At 46.5% G+C, this 24,179-nt stretch overlaps 1 protein-coding gene across 2 annotated transcripts in view; it reads right to left on the reverse strand.

Annotated features, from left to right (window-relative positions):
• The window catches only part of ATP9A (ATPase phospholipid transporting 9A), a 96,640-nt gene that overhangs the window by 67,053 nt on the left and 5,408 nt on the right, over positions 1–24,179 (reverse strand). For both annotated transcript variants that reach the window (XM_090064209.1, XM_090064208.1), the window contains exons 2-3: positions 4,424–4,568; positions 2,724–2,837 (exon numbers count right to left, since the gene is read on the reverse strand). In XM_090064209.1, the coding sequence (XP_089920335.1) occupies positions 2,724–2,837; positions 4,424–4,568 (259 nt within the window). The remainder of the gene's footprint in view (positions 1–2,723; positions 2,838–4,423; positions 4,569–24,179) is intronic.

Raw genomic sequence — 24,179 nt, forward strand, 5'->3', positions numbered from 1 at the left:
GATTCTGTGTAAACCTAGGATAACTCTGGGGTTATTAGAACTTAAGGAGAACATTTTCTGAAACTACTGATCAACAGACTCCAGATTTGCTTCTTGTGCACAGCCCCACCTGAAAACATACAACACTAACAAATTATGCAGTGTTTAGAGCAATGAATTTCAACTCAGGATGCCACGCAATATCAGCACTGTCAGGTGTGTAAACACTGACAGAATTCACAAGATAAATGAAGAGATTCCAGGTAAGAAATAGCATCAAACCCATTCTGACCTGTTGCAGTCCTTCTGAGCTGTTTGCAACAGAATTGCAAACTATCTCTCTATTATTTTATAGTCAAGAAACGAGTGAAAGCTAAGAGCTGGCATTTTCACCCTTGCACTTTTTCCTTTTCAAGAATGTGTGTATTTGGCAGAGATTAAAAGCAGAAGAGACATCAAAGTTAGTAAGCTAACACAGAATTTGTTAATGTTAATGAAATCCTACACCCTGTAAAAATGGTCATTTTTTTTTTCCTGCACACAAGCTAATTTTTCTGACAGTAAAATACTGAGAAGATTACTGGCCTAAGATAAACTGTTCTTAACTTCTAGGATTTTTTCCTTTTTTCTCCCCCTTTTTTTTTGACCATGAGGTAGAATGAGTCCAAAAAATTTTTGGAAAACAACAACAGAAAGTAATTTTTTGCAAGAAGAAAAAAGTGTTTTAACAAAAAAATCCTACCAAAATTTGCCCTGGGGAGAAGGGGGATGGTCAAAAATACAAATGACCTAGGGTATTTTCTCATTTTGCCTTCCATACATCCAAAAAGTACCACTAAACAGGACTTCCATCTAGGAAGACTATACCCTAAAGACTTCAAGCTCCTTTAGATATACAAATATGTCAGAATAAAATTCATAATGGAGAAGCTAAAGAGTCATTAATATACATAATCTTTTAGAGAGCCATTTCATTCCTAAAGGGTATGTTCACTACTTCGTAATTTGGGCCACTGAGAAAGACATCAATTGTGTAACTGAGAAACAAAAAACCCCTAACAACTTCTCCAAGAATTAAAATTTGTATTTCTTGTGTTCAGCTTCAAACTTCTAGCTGCTTTAAAAAAGAAAAAAAAGAAAGAAAAAAATTAAAAGAAAAGAAAGGAATAGAGTCTGTGCCAATTATTTTGAGCTTATTTTGTGGATCAGTACTTTAAAGAGTTTGGGTATCTGAATTTCAAATAATCATCTCAAAATATTCCCACATGTGCTGCCTCACTATGCCATCACGTATGTCATTCTATACCAAACACTTGTATCAGCAGTCAGTAATGAACAAAGACCTTTCTTATACTAGTCACTGGCAGCTCATATGCTAAATCCTAATTGCTCATCTGGCTTAGACAAATCACAATTGCCTATATAATTGGAAAAAAGGAGAGAAATTGTTGACAGGGTCTTATTAAACTAGCTTGTGACACACATGTTTTCTTAAACGGGACAAACACAATAACTGTCATGGGTAAATGCCTGAGACTGAATTCAACTTTATACAGGTTTGAATGCTAGCAGAGTTTTAGCAGTAGACTGCCATATGTCACTCTTCAATTCTGTGATATCAGTTTGCTTTTACTAATAGGGATATCTGTTAACTTAGAGTTTAATGGAAAGCAACTTTCCCCCATTCAGCTGGAGATAGAAAGAATGATTCTCCCTAGTCCCCATTCCCCGCCCCCACCCCCCAAATCAATTCTCCCAGAGCTTTTAACACCAGTGATTCTCAAACAAAAGCCAAGGGCAGTCTTTACACACCTCGTAGGTCTGCTTATAGCTTAAAAATGTGGCTTTTGCTTCCTATGCACAAAGTTACTATAAGGATTTTCTTTAGATGGGCACTGCATTTATCCAAGGATTTCTAAAACTTGTTGTAAGGGACAGAAAACAACAATTTATTTGCAGCTCCTTTTGAAGGAAAAGAGATGGCTATATGGGCTTGATACAAATATTGTCTACCATTTTTTAAAATCAAAGTGGAATCACCAGCTGGAGGAAGCTGGTTGCAGCAGAGGGACATCAGCCTAAATCATTATATCCACCTTGACTTAAAAGTAGAGAGAAATGGTGGCACGTAGATTTAGGTGGCTGATACAGCTGCAACTAGCTGAACAGCTGAATTTGCACTTATTGCATGTGTACAGTCATTCACCGAGGTCATTCTGAAAAAAAATACTGTTAGGCCTTCACATTGGTTGCCAGACTTCTGCGAGACCCCTACCAATTTTTCTCATGAAATTCTCTCATGTCCCCACACAGATCCTCTGTCTGCATGTTCCACATTTTGGTAACTGCAGCTTTGAAGACTAGATATTGCCAAAAAGATATATTTATTTTGGTCTTTGTTTTTCCCCTCGTTTAACTGAGGGCAGGGCCGGCTGGCTGCAATGTCAGTAACTCCAGAAGAAGTTGCATAAGTAAAGACTTCTGTATAATGTTAACGATTCAAATGAACAGTGTTGGTTACGGCGTCCTCTGATATTGTAATGTTAAACCTTTACAAACTGAATTCAAAAAGACCGAACAAGGATCTACATCCCAGAATGGTTAGAGAACAGACTTCATAAAAACAAGCTAACATAATCCATTTAAAATGTGGAATTATTAGAATCCTAGAGATAAGGCAACAAAGGACATTTTGTAGCCAAACACTGAAACTTCCTTGAATAAATAAACCTTAGATGACCTACCAGGGGAACCCAATACGTGTAAAGTGCAGCAAGCCTCATTTCAGGAACAAATTGAGAGCAGTCCAGAAGCAAAAAGTAAAGATTGAAGAAATACTTGAACTGGTTAAACAGCACCTACAAAAAGAGAGGAGGGAGATATTAATGGAGAGCTCCAAAGTTAGGCATATTTAACTAACGAGATGAGACATATTTGTGCTAGCTATTGGAGTGTCTAAATCCTAAATTGCTTTGGAAATTATTTTTAAAAGGTTATTTTATGTGCCTAGAGTATACACAACTGTGCGTATGCCATACTAGACTCTTCCATAATTCATCTTTAAGGTGGGTCCATGATTTCACCATTTTAAACTTATGACAAACTCTACTTTGAGAAGTGATGGTTCTCTAAATAGCAGTTTACTGCCTATCATTTCTCTTGCAAAAATGTGCAGAAACATGCATTTGCTTCCCTGGCACTTTCACTCCAACAGCAACCCATCTACTTCCTCTGTTTAAAAGCAAACTGTCCCTAATGAAAAGACTATATGAATTACAAACTGGCCTCTAAGAGCAGGCCATGCATGGTGTGCAGAGAGAAGCTCAGAAATGTAACACAGAAGTTGCTGTTATGGAGCAGGGCCACCAGTCCTTCTGCCCTTGCAAGGGAGAAATGGGAGCCTATACAGTCCACTAGCAAGAAAGGAAGAGAGGAGCACAGCAAACTGATGGCTGGCAGGTGAGGTCCAAAAATTGCTTATCGCTTATCACTTCATTAAGTGCTTTCTCCCTATAATATTCAGTCTGAATGATTTCTTCAGGTACTGTTCTCATTTATAAAGATTAGATCATCTAAGTCAGGGAACAAAAACTGTACCACGTGACTGGGGTGCTTAGTTGCACAGACTGTATTCCAAGTGTGATTTGAAAGTTTATTTCCTATAAGTTTATGTTGGAAGAAGGGATGATATTGGCTTCACATTCAAAGGCATTCATTAGAAGTCTGTGTATAAATACTTGGGTAAAATTATGTTTGGCTCACAGATAATATGGGGGTGGTCAAATTATGATTCCTGAGTTTAGCAAGTCAGGAACTCCCTTGATATACCTTATTCATAGTTCAGAGGAAACCAAACTGCCAAATAACCCATAGGGCAGCATCTACATGATCAATGGTGATCCAGTATCACTGATTATTAGACTAGTTAGAGAGATATTAAATACTGGGCAGTAGTTTATGAGGTCATCATAGACAAAATACCCATGCAAGAGAACAGCTATCACTGCACTGCCTATTTATATGGGTCTCTATGATCCAGACAACCACGTGCCTCGTTTGGGAGAACCTAAGGTCACAAAAACCAGCCTGTATATTTAAAAGCATCAGCAGACATGCTGCAGTGCAGCTGATCTACAGACCACGGGTAGAAGTTAAGGGAGAGGATGAATGAAATAATCAACTCTGGGACTTGGAGTAAATTCTACCCACAAAGACAGCAGGATGCCATTTGCATGGCTACTTATTATACCACCATACAGATTGCAAATTAGTTTTATACTTAAAATAGATGTTTAAATGGTGACCAAAAAGCACATTTTAACTAAAAAAACAGGAGCAGAAGCAAAATTCTTTACTGTGAATTCAGGTTCTGCATCAATACTTTATAAACCTACCAAAAATGAGGCAGGATGTGGAGACCAGGAGTCCCCTTGGGAATACCTACCCCAGGGAGAAATGTAAAGAAGTTGTATTTTTGATTGTTGATCACATTGCGGGGGTACCGCTGGTCTCTTTTTTCTGGATGGCCGAGCCAAACTGTACGAGGCCTTGGGTCTCTTCTTCCACAACATCTTAGGCACTCACAACACCTATTGGAAAAACAGATTTACTTTTCCAGAAGCCTTTTCATTTTATCCCTGTCCATGACTCCACCTGCTACACACCCCTTGCCTTCCTTAGGCATGTAGATTGTCTTGTTTTTCTCAAAGTCTCTGAAGTCCCAAACCTCTAAGTATCCCTGTAGATAGTGTTCTGCATTCTGAGGGGGTTTTTTAAATAAAAAATAATCTGGGAATTTTTTGCAGTTTATCATCGAAACATAAAAACCAGGATGAAATTAGGATAAAAATCAGTTTAAATTGGGGGGAAAAAAAATCGGCAATGAGAGAGGAAGGGAATAAGGTTGGGACTAGGGAATGGGCGGGGGGAGGGGTGGGTGGAGCCTGTCCACTGCTCGTGGGGCTGCAGAAGGGAGCAAAGCAGGGGGACCTGTCAGTGGATGCAGGGGGGCACGGGGTGGGGGGGGGCAGCTCTTGCTGCTATGCGCCCCCTGGGAGGGCTGTGGGGCCTGTGCCAAGCTCTTCCTGGGGGGGCACGTGCCCCTGGAGCAGTGGCAGAAAGCACATGGCACCATGCCCTGCCTTATTTCCCTGGCTGTGTTTCCACCCCTCCCTCTTGCTGTAGCAGTCTGCTGCCAGGCTGCCTTGGCGTTTGTGGGGGAGAGCGGGGGGAGGGTGGCGTGCAGCCGGATGTGATGTGGGGGGGATCCAAGCCCGACTCTGGCACCGGCACCTTCCGCCCTACCCCCGGTCACAGCCAGGAGCCCCGTGCCCCAGGCATCAGCTCCAGCCCTGCAGGCCTGTGAGGAGCAGCTGGGTGCATGCCCACTGCAGGGAGCAGGGCCAGGCTCTTCCACCTGCCTCCCCTCCCAGCAAGGCTTGCAGCTCCCAGCACCCGAGGCAGGGCCAAAGCCAGAGCCACTGGGGTGCAGCTCAGACACGCCTGCCCTGGGAGTGATTCCCACAGCCCACCTTGCCCCACCCAGGGTCAGAGCCTAGAGCCTGTGTCCCCAGGCAGTGGCTCCAGTCACCCCCCCCCAGGCTCCCGCATGGCCACCGCCACCCCACAACCACCCACTCCACATGTGGCCCCCGCCACACCTCACCAATGTCCAGTCAGAAACCTGGATCACAGGTAACCAGTACAGCAGCACTTTTAGCTTACCAGCACCACCCTTCTCACTTTAAATCCCTGTTAACTAGCATGAGTGGGGAATGGGACATTCCTCACTTGTGCCGGTTAATAGGGATTTGAACTGAAAAAACGTGTGTAAATCAGTAAAATCTGAATGACTTTAAAAAAAAAAAAAAATCAAGGAATTTATCAGTGAAACTCAGTAAAAACTGCAAATGCAGAACACTGCCTGTAGAAAAGTGCTAAATAAACCCACGTAAAAGCTACAGAGCAAACAAAAGGTAAGACTGTTTAATTCTTTGACAGCTACCCAGTGATAGCCTATTTAGACTGCAAGCCTTTTGGAGTTGAGACCCTGATTTTTTTTATTACTCTAGTAAAACACCTAGCATACTTGAAGTATTACTGGCCTGACCCAAAGTCTGCCAAAGTCCAGGAAAGAGTATACACGGAGAAGTTTGGGGTCAGAACTTACATAGCCATTACTGCTACCAAAGTATTAATATAAATTAGGGGTGCACCAAAAGAGATTTTTGGGGCCAATACCAATAGCCAGTTTTAAGGAGGCATATCAGCCGATACCGATCTGATTTCAAACACGCAGCCTGGCAGCTTGAAGAGCTGCACCCAGCTGGTAAGCCTGTTGTGGTGGAAGGGGAGGAGGGAGGGAAGGGAAATGCAGGGGGCATATCAAGGCCCCTGAGGTGAGAAAGGAGTGGGGCTGAGGCAAGCACTGCCTAGCTGTGGCGGGGCAATGTGCAGGATGGAGCAGTGGCCTGTTTGTGGGGCGCGGGGAGGGGGGGGATGGCTCCTGCCACTGTGCGCACCGTAGGAGGACACTGGGGGGGAGCATGTTCCCCTGGATCTGTGAGGGGTAGGGTAGGGTGGGCTGCAGCTGTGCTGGGATCTTCCCCGCAGGGGTGGGCTGGCCTGGGCTGGGCTACAGCAGCGCTTGGAGGGGGCTATAGCAGGGAACTGCAGCAACCCCAAAATTCACTGTAGGCCCCTCCTAGTGCCACCACCACCTGCTCTGAGCACAGCCCCAGCCCAGTCGCCTTTCCCACATGCTGGGAAGAGCCCGGCGCAGCCCTGGCCCCAGTGGCAACCCACCCTGCCTACACCCCACACAGATCTGGAGGCACATGTCCCCCTGTGGTCTCCCAGGGTGCACACAGTGGCAGAAGCACCCCCACCATCCCCACCCCACCCCGGAAAAGCTGCGGTTCCATCCTGTGCCCACCCCATTCAGGCCCCACTCCCTCCCTCCCTGTAGGAGCCTTGATCTGCATCCCCATGACCCTTCCTCTCCTCTCCCCATCCACCACAACAGATTTACCAGGTGCACACAGCTCTCCAAACTGCTCCTCACCACCTACATGCTGTGTTACGGCTGTACGCATGCACAGGCATTTCTCGGCCAAATTATCAGTCACATTGGGCCAACTTCTGAAACAATCAATTTTCTTTATATCAGTGCTGATCTGATATTGGACCAATGTATCAGTGCACCTCTAATATAAATATTACATCTTTGTCCAAAGTGTTATATGGATATTGGTTAATCTCCATTAATACTCTGGCATGGTTACCGAGTGTATATCATTTTCATTTTACATGTGGGGAAAACAAGCACGAAACCACACAGTGAGTTAGCCCAACCACACCCAAGAGGTAGAACTTCTCCTACATTTTTCTGGTCCAGCGAGGGAAGCATGGATTCTTTCCATTCCTGGCTAGTCTCACGTATTACCCTGAGGTGATCACAAGTGGCTACAACCAGGAATCTCTTGCCATAAACAAATTTCTAGAATTAAAAAATTCTCCCCACCTCTGCACTGATCCAGGATCTGGGCCTCAGCAATATAAAGCATTTGCATCTGGCTAGAAGGGCTGCTGCATTTTATTGATTGTCTCACTTTCTGGCTGCTATGCCAAGACATGTCAACAAAGGAGGAAGTGAATTTACTATAAATGGAAGTCTCTGAACAAATGTCCAAAGTAAACAAACTGAAAGAAGGATACAGACTTCCTTCCAAAAATACCGCTCTCCCTTATAAGAATTGTAGCTGAAAATTTAAGAACATAAAAAATAATCAAACAAATGTGAATGTCACTTGATAGTGTCCTTCTACAATGGATGCTCAGTACAGTGTTTGCCTGGAGCATTAATATTTTGCGGTTATTCTGTGAAAAATCCCCTTTCATGACAAAATTTTTATGTTGCAGTTCTCTGAAAGTTTTAAGATGAAAATATATATTAAGTTCACAGCCTTTAGGACTTTCAGTGCACACTATTACCAACTATTAGCTTTATTTGCACTTACAGTAAAATTGTGAATTACTTGCTGCTGAGTCAAAGTTATGGGAGCCTTCTGTGCCACCCCACTGAGGATGAATGGGATAGCCCCAGCTGCACAAGTTGGGCTCTTTTGTTCAGGCTGTAGCAGCTCATCTGTTAGCTCTGGAGATTTTCTTCCCAGTTGTCAAATGCCCAGCTTGACTACCCCTTGACAAAGGAGGTAGTTTTCAAATATGCATAATATTTTAAGTTTTTAAGTTTAGGTGCGTTTGAATTATAGAAGTCTGGGAGAGGTTTATGAAAGGAAACGTTTAGCAATTTAAAATTACTTTGTGGAGAGAACGTGTCCATCTCAGACACAAGATTTTCCTCCCAGAAAACCATTGAAGTTGGCAGCCCATCAAGCTTTGACTTTTTTTTTTTTTTTTTTACTTAGAAAGCACTCTTTACTTCCTGTTAACCACTCTCCTCCTACCAGTCTTTAAAATTATCTAAGGTAAACAGAAAATAAAGATTTCCAGCTGTAGTCTGTTAATTTTCTATTCTTTCCACATTTCTAGGGCTTGTACTGAGGCTATTTAACAACTTCCCTGACCTTTGCTAAAAGCTGAATGGGAAATCCCCAAACCCACAAATTTCAGCATGGTAAAACTGACACTGTGACCACAGGACACCTATTTCTGTATCGAGAAAGCATTTAACATACGGAATATACGATTGCATTATAATATACTATATTGCAGTGTATAAGGGGATGTTTCTACATCACCCGTTTATGAAACATCAGCATCTGCCTTTTCAGCAGTGCCACAAATAATAAAGACTGCTTTCTGGTCTAGCTCTAGATTAGTGGTTTAGTAAGTGTACCCTTGGTGCCTGGGGCAGGGGGATGTGGCATGCACCCAGACCCAGAGCTGGGGAGCGGGAGGGGGGTGCACAGCCAGACGTGGAGCTGGGGGGAGGGGGTACACTTACTAAAAAATTAGTGGATTTTTTAGCAGCACAGGCTGTTGCAAAGCGGCGGCACAGAAGAAGCTTCCCCTCACCCCCACGTCTGGCCAGCCAGGCGGTGCCTGAGTGGCCCGCAGAGGGGCACTGCTGCCCTCACCCACCCCTTGCCCTGCTCCTGGGAGACAGTGGTACTCGGTCCGTGCCCACCTGTGTGTACCTAGGACCTTCCCAAGTACCCCCAGGGGTATGTGTACACCCGGTTGACAACCTCTGCTCTAAATGAAGACTTGAAGACGTGCACTTGCTATAGTCAAGCAGCTGTACTGTAATAGTTTCCTAGTTAGTAGGGCCGGAAGGGACCTGGGTAGATCATCTAGTCCGACCCCCTGCCATGGCAGGAAAGAGTACTGGGATCAAATGACCCCCAGCAAGGTGTTCATCTAGCCTGGTCTTAAAGACCCCCAGGGTAGGAGCCTGCACCACTTCCCTTGGAAGTTGGTTCCAGACCCTAGCCGTCCTGACTGAGAAGTCGCGCCTCCTGATATCTAACCTAAACCTACCCTCTGCCAGCTTGTGACTGTTATTCCTGGTCACTCCTGGTAGTGCTCAGGGGAACAGGGACTCCCCCAATGCCTGCTGATCCCCCCGACTCATTTATAACTGGCCACTAGATCCCCTCTCAGCCTTCTCTTATGGAGACTGAACAGGTTCAGGTCCCGTAGCCTCTCCTCATAGGGCCTGCCCTGCTGCCCCCTGATCATGCGAGTGGCCTCCTCTGGACCCTCTCCATGTTGTCCACATCCCTCCTGAAGTGCGGCGCCCAGAACTGGACGCAGTACTCCAGCTGCGGCCTGACCAGTGCCGCATAGAGGGGGAGGATCACCTCCCTGGCCCTGCTCGAGATGCATCTGTGGATGCATGACAAGGTGCGGTTGGCCTTCCTGACTGCATCCCCACGCTGCCGGCCCATGTTCATCTTGGCATCAGTGACGACTCCAAGATCCTTTTCTGCCTCTGCACTGACGAGAAGGGAGTTCCCCAGCCTGTAGGTATGGTGCTGGTTCTTCCTCCCCCGGTGCATCACTTTGCACTTGTCAGTGTTGAATCCCATCCTATTCTCATCTGCCCACCCCTGTAACCTGTCTAGGTCCGATTGTAGCCTATTCCTCCCTTCTAGTGTGCCCACATCCCCCCACATCTTAATGTCATCAGCAAATTTGAACAGGGCGCTTTTTATCCTTGTCCAAGTCACTGATGAAGATGTTGAACAGTGCGGGCCTGAGGACCGAGCCCTGGGGAACCCCACTGCCCACGTCCCTCCAGGCTGAAAATGACCCATCCACCACCACTCTCTGGGCAGCCCTCCAGCCAGCTGGCAGCCCATTTGACTGTGTAGGTGTCAACACCAGTCCCCCAGTTTCTTAATGAGAACGGGGTGAGAGACAGTGTCGAAGGCCTTCTGAAAGTCCAGGAAGACTATGTCCACTGCTACCTCTGCGTCTAAGGATCTGATGACCTGGTCGTAGAAGGCCACCAGGTTGGTCTGACAGGACCTGCCTCTAATGAACCTGTGTTGGTTGCCCCTAAGCATAATCTCCCCTGCTGGCCCCTTGTGGACATGTGCCAGAATAATTCTCTCAAAAAGCTTACCCAGGATCGAGGTAAGACTAACTGGCCTATAGTTCCCTGGGTCCTCCTTCCTTCCTTTTTGAAGATGGGAGCCACGTTGGCCATCTTCCAGTCCTCTGGCACCACACCAGAGCACCACGAGTGCTTGTAAAGCCATGCCAGGGGTCCCGCAATGACCTCAGCTAATTCCCTCAGCACTCAGGGGTGGAGATCATCCGGACCAGCTGATTTAAATACATCCAGTCTCTCCAGAAGTTCCCTGACTAGATCCTCACTGACCCTTGGCTTAGGTATGCCTCCCCTGGGGCCTAAGGGGACCTGGTGGGGGGGCTGATCTGGTCCCTGCTCAGGAAAATGGAGGCAAAGAAGTTATTAAATAGGTTAGCTTTGCCGTCTGGTGTGATGACCAAATTTCCTAGCGTGCCTTGCAGGGGCCCCATGTTACCTGGTACCTTCTTTTTGCCCCCTGTGTATTTAAAAAAGGACTTGTTGTCCTTGATCCGGGAAGCTAGTCCCAGTTCCATCTCCGCCTTGGCCTTCCTGACTGCCAAGAGCAACCGCAGTATAGTCCTCCCTGGTGCTGGCCCCTCCCTGCCATTGGGTGTACACCTCCCTTTTAGCTAGAAGACATTCCCGGATGCTTTTGGTGAACCAAGGGGGCTTTTGTGCCCTCCTGCTCCCTTTGATCCATGTGGGATTACCACCCTTTGGGCTTGGAGGATCGTCTCCTTAAGGAGCAACCATTCTTCTTGGACACCTGGCTCCCCTCCCCTCCAGGACCTCAGCGCTTCCCCGACTATTCTCCTTAGCTCATTGAAGTCTGCCCTCCTGAAATCTAGGGCTGCTGCCTTGCTGCATGCCTTTGCCACCTTGTGCTGGATGTGAATTCCAGCAGGCGATGATCACTGTCGCCCAGGTGGTCGAGCACCCGCAGCCCCCTCACCAGGTCATCACCCGTGGCCAGCACCAGGTCCAATAAGGCGCCTCCCCTGGTAGGGCTATGCACCTCCTGGGTTAGATGGAGGTCCTCCATTTGGGCTAGGAACCTACGTGAGTGGTCAGGCCTGGCTGACTGTTCTTCCCAGCAGATGTCTGGAAAGTTCAGGTCACCCATGATGACCACGTCCTTTGACTTAACTGCCTCCGTGAGCTGACTTAAGAATTCCTGGTCTAGCTCTTCCCCTTGGTTGGGAGGTCTGTAGTAGACCCCCACTGTTAAGTCCCTTTCCCCTCGACTGCCTTGTATTCTAACCCAGAGCACTTACGTGTGCCCTTCCTCTGACTCTGTGCTACTTGATGAGGATGTGTATTCTTCCTTAACGTAGAGAGCCACACCCCTGCCTTTCCTCCCTCTCCTGTCCCTCCTGTACAGCCTATAGCCCTGGATATTCACTTTAATGTGTGTGTTGTTCTCACTATTGCTTGTTAAATTTCTTCCAGTGCTCTTAGGACATTGTGTCTCAGAAAATTACAGATTCCAGGCATTTGGAAGTTATTAGTGTTGCCAACACTGCCAATATTTGGCATTTTTCTCAGTGATAGAAGGCTAAAAGACAAAACTACATGAAAGCCTTAATCTTCCTTTAAGGAGCAGTAAGTTTTTAGCCCAATTGAATGCAGAATAAAACTTGAAAATGTGAACTGTGTCCCCCGAAGACTCAAGAATCAGACGGCAAATAAAAAAGAACATTAAAATCTTTGTCACAACTCTCATAATTTTAATCCAGCCCTACTTCTCATGATTTCTCCACACTTGGAAAATAGCAATATTGAATTATTTTCCTCCCAGATGGATAGCTGCAAAATAGAGAAAGCTAAAGCTATCTGTAGAGCATTTACATTATTCTGAACTACCACACCCCTAGAGCTTACTTAAGGGGCGGAATTCAGTTTCTGTCCCATTTACAATCCTCACATAAGCACCTGTGCAGGTGCTCTTAAAGCAGCATAGGTCAATGTCTACCGTAATCACTCCAATGTCTGTAAAAAGATTTCACTTGCTATTGTCTTGAAATGGTTGTAGGCAGCAGAAGTCCACATGAACCAACCTTCCTTCAAAGCAATCTGAGCACCACTCTGCCCTTTTGTTGTAATCAGTGAGGGGAACGTGACTGAAAATCATGCTGGCATGTGCTAGAATTTTACTCTGGTAATTCAGCAAATATGCAATTCATTCATAATGCCAGGTAACACATAGGCCATGCAGAAAGAGCAATGAATTAAATACTTGAGCAATCTGCATTCATGTTTAAACACATCTATGCGCCTTTTGCATGATTCTTGATAGGGCTGACAAATTATTTTAAAAAAATTGTGAGATTTAAAAAACAGTCACAATTAATCACAATTTTAAGCACAGTTAAACAATTGGCAGCACCCCACCCTCCCAACAGCCAAATGCCCTGTGGCTTCTGCCTGCTGCCACCAACAACGCACAGCCCCAGCCCAGACCCCGGCACGTGCCGTGCACGCTCCAGACTTGCCCTGGCCAGAGCAGACCAGCCAGAAGCTGTGAGAACAGCCCTGCCCCTGGCCCACCGCACACTTGCTCCAGACTCATCTGCTCATGCTGAGCAGCAGAAACTGCTGCTCAGCACAGAGGAAAAGCAGCCTCCCTCCCCTTACCGCTGCAGGGCCCTACTTGCCGCAGCAGCCTGGAGCCTGTGCCTGGACTGCCCTGCGGCTCATCTGCATTGCCACTGCCGCCTGACTGGGCAGCCTGGAGATGGTGGTGATGGCAGCAAAGAGGAGCTATGGGGCACCCCAGGCATGGGCTCTGGGTGATAGCAGCAAGAAAGGTGAGCAGGAGGGGACACTTTTCCCCCCTGTGCCAAGTAGCAGCTTCTGTCCAGCCACTGCCGCTGCTCAGGGTGGGCAGGCGAGTCCGGAGCAGGCACGGGGCAGGCTGGGGCCGGAACTGGTACAACGGTTTCAGCTGGTCCAGAGCTGGTCTGCTCCAGTGGTCAAAATGATGTGTGCCATTAAAAAAAAAAAAATTAACACATCAATTTGTTTTCTTTGTGTTAATCACATAATCACAAATTAACTGACAGCCCTAAATCTCGACGAGGCTCTCAACTTGGAATGATCCTGCCTCAGACAGGGAGCTGGACTAGATGACCTCTGGAGATCCCTTTTCTATTATTTTGATAACTTATACAGTTCATCATCTCTAGTTCCAGCGCTAATGCAGAAATTCTATTGTGGTTGGCCAGAATTTCGCAGTGAACCTTAAGAATATGCTATCTTTTACACTCAACAGCTATTATACATCTTTTAAAATGATACATGACATGTCCCATTCATTCCAGGCAGGCAGTACTTTATTTCAGCTTTACTTTGAGACATCAGGATTGTTAAAACATCCAGTACAGTATTGGAAACACTATGCTATTACCCCCAGGATATTTAGGAGCACTTGGCATTTCTTTTCCTATTAACTTGACATGCATTGTACTGCTTTGGTTCCAGGTATTTTAAGAAGTAAAAATCTATCTCTGGATTGGTCACAGGGATGAACCAGGTTCCCTAATACACTGGAGAAGAACAAACACCCAAGTAATGAATCAGCAGGTGAATAAACATGCATACATTGTTCTACTGAAAGATTCCCCACTAACCACCCTACTTTGCTCTTAAAAGGAAAACCTGAAAAATAGATACGCAACATTTTAACTTTCCAAAGCAGAAAAGGTTATTTTCCCCTGTTTTTCCTTTTGTTGCTGCTTCTCCTTTAAAACTAATCCTTTCTTTTCTTTTCCCCTTTTGATATAGAAAAAGGAGTTACATTGGATTTCAGGCACTTTTGCAGCTCTGTGTTAGATGCAAGTTTACAATGCAAAGTTTCAGAGATCTGACAGAAATGTACAGCAGACTCACCACATGAGATAATGCCAAAATGTGTGCCTTGAATCACAGAACTCCAGCTTTGGTAAGCATATATGTAAATGATCAGAAATAAATCAAATGAGTTACCATTTAAGGAATTACTCAATGCTTTCAGCAGGTAAAGCCACTTTATCTACAAGCTGCAAAACAGGAAATATTAGGGTGAATGGCATTCACCATTCACAGTTACAAAAGGTGGTTTTATCAAAAAGTGAAGTATCATCTTTCATGCTTTCCACCCGCTGTCTGCAAACAAACAAAAAGAAATCTTATCTACCAAGGAAATTCCTACAGAATGCAAAAGGCTTGGAAATCCAGTTGGTTTCAGGAAATGAATAAAGAACAACACAGTCTTGTTTAAGTGAAAATATTTCTTGACCATTTCACCAAATTTAATTTTATGACAGGCCAACCCTAAATCAGGCATTTTCTTGCATGCATTTAAGATGATTTTCCACATAATTAGATCCCTATTCTGACAATGCTGCATTTCACTAAACAACCCACAAATGAATCCTAAGATAGATAAATTATTATTTTTATTATGGTAATGGCGAGGTCAGGACCTGTTGCGTGCTAGTTGCTGTGCCAACATAAAGAATGGGAAACTTCCTGAGCCAAAGTGTTTACAGTCTAAACAGATTTAAATATTAGTGTATGCACAGATGTCTGGGATGGACTTAAAACAGAAATTGTACGCACTACTCCAGAAGTTGCTCTTGAAGCTGTAGGTGCTATGGTTTCTCCCTCAAGAGGGTGATTACAAGGGATCTGGGTTTTCTGTTTCCTACAGAAAAATGGCATAAAACATGACTTTTTCTCCAGTAAAGGGGGGAATTGTGGGTTTATCATTTTAGCAGAAATCCCTGCAGATTTTCCATTTTTCCAAAGAGCTCCCTGGAGACTGGCAGCGTTCCAGCCGGAAGGGGGCAGGGGGGAGCAGGAGGAGGGTGCTCAGGCAGGGGGTCCCAGACAGCCTGGAGAGCAGCTCCCACAGGTAAATGCGGGGGGAATGAGGCCCCCCATAGGGAGGGAAGGAGTTGGGCAGGGCTGGGACTAATGCCCAGTGGGGTGGGGGACTTGGGGCCCAGGGCCGTAATGTGTGGCTGCAGGGCCCTGGTGGGGAGCAGGACAGGGTGATGGGCAGCTTGTCCAAGAAGCGGGAGGTGGGCCCAGTTCCCTGCTGCTGCGTGCACTCCCAAGGGGCAGGGGGACCTGTGCCCCCCCATATCTGTGCATAGGACAAGGGCGGGTGCAGGCTGCCTGCTGTGGGCTCCTGCCCTGCTGTCCTCTCCTGGGGCCTCTGCGGCCCAGTGGGTGCAACTCCACGCTGCAGGGCACAGCAGGCCCACGCAGGAACGCTGCTTCCTGCTGCAAACTCTACTCTGCCCTGGCAACACGTCTCCTGCGCATGCAGCACCAGTGGGAGAGGCAGCATGGGGTTGTGCCCCTCACTGATGCCACGTGTGCAGGGGACACCACGCCAGGGCAGGGCAGTACTTGTAACAGCGAGCAGCTTTCCTGCATGGTCCCACTCTGCCCTGCAGCACCAGGTCACACCTGCCAAGCTATAGAGGCCCCGGGTGCATTTAGTGTGCACCCACCCTGTGCACAGACCTGGGGGGGGCATGAGTCCCCCCTGCCCCCTGGAGGTGCACGCAGCAGCAGTGAGCTGCCCTCAGGCAGGCAGTGCGCCTAGCAGGCAGGCATTGGGGGGGGGCCGTGGGGGGGAAGCTGAGTTGTAGCAGCCACTGCCTTCTGCTGGGGGCAGGGGGCTGCAGACCTGGGTCCCTGGCCCCGTAGCCCTGGCAGCTGGGGGCCCCCTCCAGCAGGGCTGGGGAAGCAGGGGCTATGGGTCGGGGGGAAGGGGCACCAATAGGGCCACGAGGGAGGGCTGTGGGAAGGAGTGAGGGGCACCAGCAGGGCCAGGGGGCAATGGGCGACTGGTGCCTCCTGAGTCTGGGGGGCGCACCAGATCGCTGACTGGGAAGGGGGAGGGTATCCCCCAGCAGCCGATCACTGAGCCACTGGCGAAACCGGAGTGCACTTCTGCTGGCACTTCTAGTTTCACAGCTGGTGCTTCCAGGGGGTGCATGACAGATCTCAGGGGATGCACATGCACCTATGTGCACCCCCTCCGTGTCACCAATGCAGGGGGTTGTCGGGGGGTGGGGTGGGGAGAGAATTGAGGGACACCAGCAGGGCTCTGGGAAGGGCCTTTCATTTTAATCATGGGTTTTGCAATTTTTTTAAATCAGAGAATTTGCTATTTATCAGGGAAAACCAGGATCCCTGGTGATTAGAGTAGCAGTTTGATTAGAGCAGAAGGGTCCAATGTTGTCAACGACTATCCTGCATCCCAGTAGTGGTTCCCTCTAGACTGGTCACATTTCTGTAAGAGCAAGTTTGCCTCAACATGTGTTGGCTCATCATCACATTTAGCTGATAACAGCAGAGGTCAGCTGTTGCACAACCTCTGCAGTTGGAATCTGCTGTTCACCTGTGAACTGTTCATTTACCAAAAGGAGGAAAATTAGGAGAATGAAGGAGAACCCAACAAAAATAAACACAGCTGGTAACATAAGTAACCCCAGTAATTAATAGCAATGAACAGCTAGGTCAAGCTGTTGGAGTAAAACAATCAGAATATCTTTATCCTTTAGTGGAAACCTTTATCCTGCAATGCAAGTACTTGATTTTTTTAATGAAGGTTTCTACTACTGTAACTAAGGTCTCTTATTACATTTCTAAAGGGGCACTGTTTAGTTTGTGTAGTGCCTGGCACAATGAGGTACCATTTCTCTCTTCTCCCTGGGTGGGACCATGATAAATACAAATTAAAACCACAACAGAAAATCTAGTGTAAAATGCAGGTTCCAGTAACACAGCTCCTGAATGTTTCTTTACCCACGCTGTTGTGTGCAACACACACACACACACACACACTTATGGGAAATTGATTACACAAGACAAAGCAGTTGAATTGACCCTACCAAGCAGTCAAATTTGCAAACCATGCTCTAAAAAGACAGATCTCTTTTTAATCCACTACCTTTCAGTCATTGTTAGTTTAGGTGTTACTTATAGACAGAAAAAGTAAAAAAGGGCATTTAAAGCCAATGATTTTCCTTTTAATTTTACCAGCTCTATTTAAGAAAAAGGTTAATGGAAAGGCTGGTGCTCAGACAGGAGTTTAACAGGAAGTGTGTGTATGAACGTATTTGGGAGGATTGTTTTCTCAATCACAATGAAGAGGGCTAGAAGACACAAATTAGCCAGACTTATTTCAACTACTGAGCATTTAGGATGACCTCCAGTGTGACGCTCTAAAACCAAGGCTTTACTCAAGGGAGCAAGTCTTATATTTATAATGCTTAGTTTCATCACAATCTGCTTCCCAATTACACTGCAAGAGTTACTCACTGTCTGTTCAGATATTTGAAACCAAAGTTACCTTTGTTTACCTTTCAGGATGGGCCTCTTTAAGGGATTGGGAGGGGGGGGAAGCTACATACCTTTCTCTTTATAGTTACAAAATAAAGAGTCAGGACTAAAAAAAGGACAAGAGTCATTTAATACAGACCTTTTAAAGTGTTCTTGGTAATAAATTATAACCTGGAAAACCAAGTTCCAATGAGAATTTGAAAATGTCCAAAACAAACTTCTGGAAACTTTAAGAGTATAAATGGCTCACTGACATGTTTTCTCAGCAAATGAAACATGACTGACACCAATATAAACAGAGTGGTTCAGATGCTCTTATTAAAGGGAATGCCCTGCTTTGAAATATATATTATATATACACACATATATTTTAAACAGTCTCTCCTCCTCCTCTCTCTCCTTAAATTACTATGCACTTACATATTGTTCCATAGTTATAAACAAACACAAGATGTTAGGTAAACAGGGCAGATTCAACCAGAGTTAAAGGCAAAGGCCCTGAGCTTGCTAATCACTTAAGCATGCACTGTACTAGTCATCTCATTGATTTCAACAGAGCGACCAGTTAGGAACATGCTGACATGCTTTACAGGTTTAAATTCTGACTAAAAGTTAAGCAGTAGCCCCTACCGCTGACAATACGGACAGAGGAGAAGAGGGCGGTAGACCATGATTCATAACATGCAATCAAGAGCTATTGTTTCACATGATATCTGGACCACAAATATGATCGCTGATTTTAAAATACTGATTTACCGACCATGCATAAATGTCCAACAGACAACTGTGATCGTTCTAATGTGGTGAACAAAAAAGAAACAGTTAACACCCAGTTCATAGGGTATGCAGTAGGAGGAGGGAGAATCTGTCCTATAACATCATAACTTTGCAAAATTGAGGTAGTTTTTTCAAAGTCTCCTCTTCACCGCAGTCTGCAACTCCCAGTCAACCACAGATTACACAACCTCATTAGCTACAGCAAAGGAACACTTAATTATAACAGAGAGAAAAAAAAGCTTCCTGCTTAACTGGCTTCTCAAAGGTCTAAGTAAAGAATCATCAGCACACATTCAATGTCTAATGTTAATATGGCAGAATCTTCTTTATACAGTTCTGTAACCCCGAGCTTCCTTTTAATTTTAAGCAAGCAAAAAGAAAGACATAAAAGACTACTCCCAGGAATAATACTAATCCATGGGTAGCGACCGATTGACTAACCAGAACAGTCGGTCAGGAAGCTCAGGAATCACATTACATCACCATCTTCCCTCCTTTTCCAGAAAATGTAAAGCTAAGAAAAGGCAGCATGCGTCAGTGGATTTCCACAGATAGGTTTAAAAATTTGGCTAAACATATTTGGTATACAAACTCTGACCTTTTATCGCTTGTATAGTTAAAAAGATCCCCAAAGAGGTTTTTTGTTATGAAAGCTTATAGTCAAGCCATCAGAGCTGAAACTTAACTCCTGCCCATTTGCCCGACCTTGTTTTTTCCTGTTGCTCCACAAAACACTAAGTGGTCTGTCTATATTTTGCTGATGGGGAAGGCAAGGAGAAACCTACAGACCAAATAAACATATGCAGGAATGCTGAGTGGCAACAGTTAAGCTCCACGTATCATTTGTGTAAGTGCAATACAGCCACCCATTTCAATGCATTAGTAATGGAGATAACAGCTGAAAAGCAGATATTTTTGTGGCACAGAGCCATGTTGCCAGTCCTAGAGGCAAGTACATATTTATTTTCTCAGGAAGATATTCACCGTTTCATTTTTTATAAAATGCTCGCTGACATTTCATCCTTTTGTTCATTGAAAATAGAAATCTAAAACTCATGACTGGTATTACTGGGTTTTTGGTTGTAGCTGTGCTGGTCTAAGGATGCAGCAGGCAAGGCTCTTTGAGTTGATGTGATATCTTTTATTAGACCAGGTAGTTGGAAAAAAGTTCTTGGCAAGCTTTCACATCTACTCGAAGAACCTTGCCTGATTGGTATTATAGCTTGAAGTCCTGCACTCCCAGGTATATATGGTTCTCATGAAGTGGTGGGCACAATGATAAATTGTACTAACAGCTTCTGTTGTTTCTACCAGATCAAAGCTCAGTTTTCATCCTCAGGAGTTAAGAATATAATAGTATAATATATATTATTCACACTATTAAGTTTTAACCAACAACTTTTTATTGGCTTACAGCTGCCAACATTGCTACGTCACTGGAATACATGTACTCCACTTGGCAGCTTTTACAACTACAAGAGGTTTTGTTAACTCAAGAATTTGTGCACTCTGCGTAGGACATGAAGGTTTACTGCAACTAATATTGCTGTCAGCAGAGAGCACCCACACCAGCATTTTGCTGGAAGCTGTATGTCAACTGCAGTCTTTTGTCATTGGGGAGGTGGCTTCATGCAGGATACAGAAAGGCTGGTTTCTGCCAGCTTATGTCAAATGTGGGCGTGACTACATACAGAAAGATATGGTAACAAGATGCAACTTCTGCCAACAAAACTGTGGTGTATACAAGGCGTTGGACTAATACACCTCACAGGACTACAGCAACCAGAACAGTGGGGCCCAACACTTGACCCGTGTACCACAAATTAGCCCCACACCCTTCTCAAGTGCCACTCCTGTCCCCTTCCCCCTATCCAAACTGCTGCTTCACTTTCTGCTCCCTGCTCCGCGCTCCCTCTCGCCTCCCTGGTCTGCTACATGCCATGCACAGAGGCTGCAGTGCCCAAGCACTTGTGGCACACATGCCACAGGTTGGCCACCCTAAAGTAGGAGGAGGTGCAGCAAGACTGCTGACAAGGAGTTCAACACAGGAAAGATTTCTATGGTTTTCTCTTTGCATACTGAATTATCCTAAACCTCCCTTAAACATTTATTTGATTATTCTGGGCAGTCAGATTCAGGAAAAAAAAGTTACCGCTGATTTAGCCTGTATGTTATCAAGAAGCTACATAATTGTGGAGGGGCTTGGCGACGGCGGCTGTGGCGGGACAAGACAGCCGGCAGGGGGAAGGGGCCAAGAATGTCTTTATCAAGAAGCCACTTAAGTCCCTGAAGTCTGACAGCATCAACTTCTGGGGTATGTCACTTCTCAAAGAATTTTAAACATTCTAAATGGCAAATCTCACATAACTCAATCAACCAGGACTTCTTATTTCCTACGATGCGAGCGCTGATTTAAAAAAAAAAAAAAGATTTAATAAATGTTTTTTGAAGAAAGATGATGCTCAGCTGCTACCATGTTGAACTAGAAGGCACTTTTTTCTTTTTCCTTGGGGCTGCATTTTGTTTGGTTTGTGTTTTGTATCTTGAAGGAGATAGTACTGCAAGAGGGGACTTGGCAAATATTCTATTCCTCATGAAAATCACTGATACCATCACTGCTATGCATTAAAAAAAAAGTTTCTATTATTTTTACCACGTTTCTAAAAAAGCAAATTGCTTTACTACCATTTGGAGATGGATTCATAGATTCATAGATGCTAGGGTCGGAAGGGACCTCAATAGATCATCGAGTCCGACCCCCTGCATAAGCAGGAAAGAGTGCTGGGCCTACATTACCCCAGCTAGATACACATCCAACCTTCTCTTGAATACCCCCAGGGTAGGGGAGAGCACCACCTCCCTTGGGAGCCCGTTCCAGACCTTGGCCACTCGAACTGTGAAGAAGTTCCTCCTAATATCCAATCTAAATCTGCTCTCTTCTAGCTTGTGGCCATTATTTCTTGTAACCCCCAGGGGCGCCTTGGTGAATAAATACTCACCAATTCTCTTCTGTGCCCCCCTGACGAACTTATAGGCAGCCACCAGGTCGCCTCTCAACCTTCTCTTGCGGAGGCTGAAAAGGTCCAGTTTCTCTAGTCTCTCCTCGTAGGGCTTGGCCTGCAGGCCCTTAACCATACGAGTGGCCCTTCTCTGGACCCTCTCCAGGTTATCCGCATCCTTCTTGAAGTGCGGCGCCCAGAATTGCACGCAGTACTCCAGCTGCGGTCTGACCAGCGCCCGATAGAGGGGAAGTATCACCTCCTTGGACCTATTTGTCATGCATCTGCTGATGCACGATAAAGTGCCATTGGCTTTTCTGATGGTTTCGTCACAGTGCCGACTCATGTTCATCTTGGAGTCCACTAGGACTCCAAGATCCCTTTCCACTTCCGTGCCACCCAGCAGGTCATTTCCTAGGCTGTAGGTGTGCTGGACATTTTTCCTCCCTAGATGCAGCACTTTGCATTTCTCCTTGTTGATCAACTATCACTTTGTAAAGCCCAGTAATGCTAAGTATTATTATTCTACATGGGCACTGAACAAAATGGCAGATTATTACCTAATTTTCTCCAACCCAACCCCAGCAATCCCAGATCTGCGCTTTACGTCTGAGAAACCAGGATGTGGAACAACACCTGAATGTCACCTGGGCTAAGTACAGACAGTCAAAAAGCCTGAGGCTGAATCGATTCAATCTTTGCAGGTTAGTCTAAACTGTGTAGCTTGAACTTGATAAGCAAGTGAACAGACATGCGCTTTTGATTCTGGAAACGCAGCCACGTGCCTGCAGTGGCCCAGGCTAGAACCACGGGGGCCAAACTGCAGCTTGCGAGCCGCATGGCTCTCTGGAAATTGGCCAAAGCCCTGCCTATTTCTCCCTGAGGCAGCTGAGGCAGACAGTGCAGCCTGGCACCTCCCGCTGCTCGGGTTTCCCTGCAGGGAGTGGCTTGGTGGAGCAGGGTCGGGGGGGGGGGGGAGGAAGGGGGGATGTCATCACCTCCACACCAGGTTGCTCAGCACTACCGCACCCCCACTCTCTGGCTCTTGAACTTCAGTGGAGGATCAGATGTGGCTCCCAGAGTGAGTAACTCTGGTCACCCCTAGACTCGAAGCTGGGGGGTGCTACAGCAAGCCTTCCCTTCCCTTCCCTTCAGCGGTGGCTGGAAGGCTGGAGGGAAGCTGGGAGAGAAGCACTCCAAGGTGAGGGGGGGAGGCATGGCCAGGCCCCAGCAGGCCCACTGAGTATGATTTGGGAGGGGGAGAGGGGTTAAACTTCCACCCTGGCCTGCCTGGACCACAGCTGCAGTGTGCCGGGTGGGGGGCATTGGGAGGGGTAAAGCAGCCCCAGCCAAGCTTTTCCCCTGCTCCCTGCTGGAGAGGAGGGAGGTGGGGCATGGCCAGACCCAGGCCTCGACCAGCATGTTGAGGCAGAGGGGTTAAGACCTCTTCTCCCACCCACATGGGACTCCAGCCAGCAGCCGCCCTTGCCCGGCTTCTCCCCACTTGCTGCTCAGGCAGAGGGAGCAGGGGCCATGGCCAGACATCAGCCCCAGGCCCTGAATCAGAGGAGATGCAAATGGATTTAAACCCCTTTTCCCACCTGCATGGGACCCCTAATGTGGCCTGCTTGGCAGGGGTACAGCAGCCCCTGCCTGGCTTTAAAACCTCCCTCCCCTCCACCTTAGCATGCCAGCCCCAGCTGGTGTCTGGCCACGGTCCTCCACTCTGGTGGCAAGCGTGGAAAAGGTTGTCAGGGGCTGCTCTGCCCTTGCCAGACAGACCCCAGCTGAGGTCCCGTGAGGACGGGACAGGGGGTTTAAGGCCCACTTTGCCTCACTCTGTCAGCCTGGCCCAGGGTCTGGCCACCCCACACCCCAACAGCAAGTAGGGGAAAAGCCTGTGAGGGGCTACTCCGCCCCCGCCAGGCAGACCTCAGCTAGGGTCTGGAGCCAGGTTTCCCACCCCCCCCTTCTCAGCCAGTCAGAGCAGTAATAGTGCTCTGGCTAGGGCGAGGCCAGCCCCACTTCTGTGGAGCAGACAGCACAGCCCAGCACAGGGCTGCAAAGCATTCTGGGATACTGGGGGACTGTGAGTTAACTTGGACCATGAAGGGATCTAGGAAAGGAGTTCCATAAACCGGTTTGACCTAAATCAGTTAAGTCTAAACTTGATCTGAGCCTTCAAGAGGCCGAGAAGCAATTCAACCAGGTTCATTCAACCAGGTTCATCTTAAGTCACTTTTGGCCATTTTGAAAGCAGTTTATGTACACAAAACAGAAGTTCAGTTACTGGTTTAAACTGGTTTCTGGTCACTTAAACCAGTTTGTGTGTAACATTTGTCCCTAGCCCTGGGGTGACCAGAGCCTCGAACATCAGAAACATCCAGTCCACTTAGGGGTAACACTGGATCATACACTTCGTTACAGAAAGCACATATTAAATACCAAAGCCCAGGTCAACACACAAAACAACATTCTGCTTAAGCTTGCAAATTCCAGTTGGGGAGCACATCCATCCA

This window comes from Crocodylus siamensis, chromosome 10, assembly GCF_052110815.1.
Source record: "Crocodylus siamensis isolate JL-2025a chromosome 10, ASM5211081v1, whole genome shotgun sequence".
NCBI classification, from domain to species: Eukaryota; Metazoa; Chordata; order Crocodylia; family Crocodylidae; genus Crocodylus; species Crocodylus siamensis.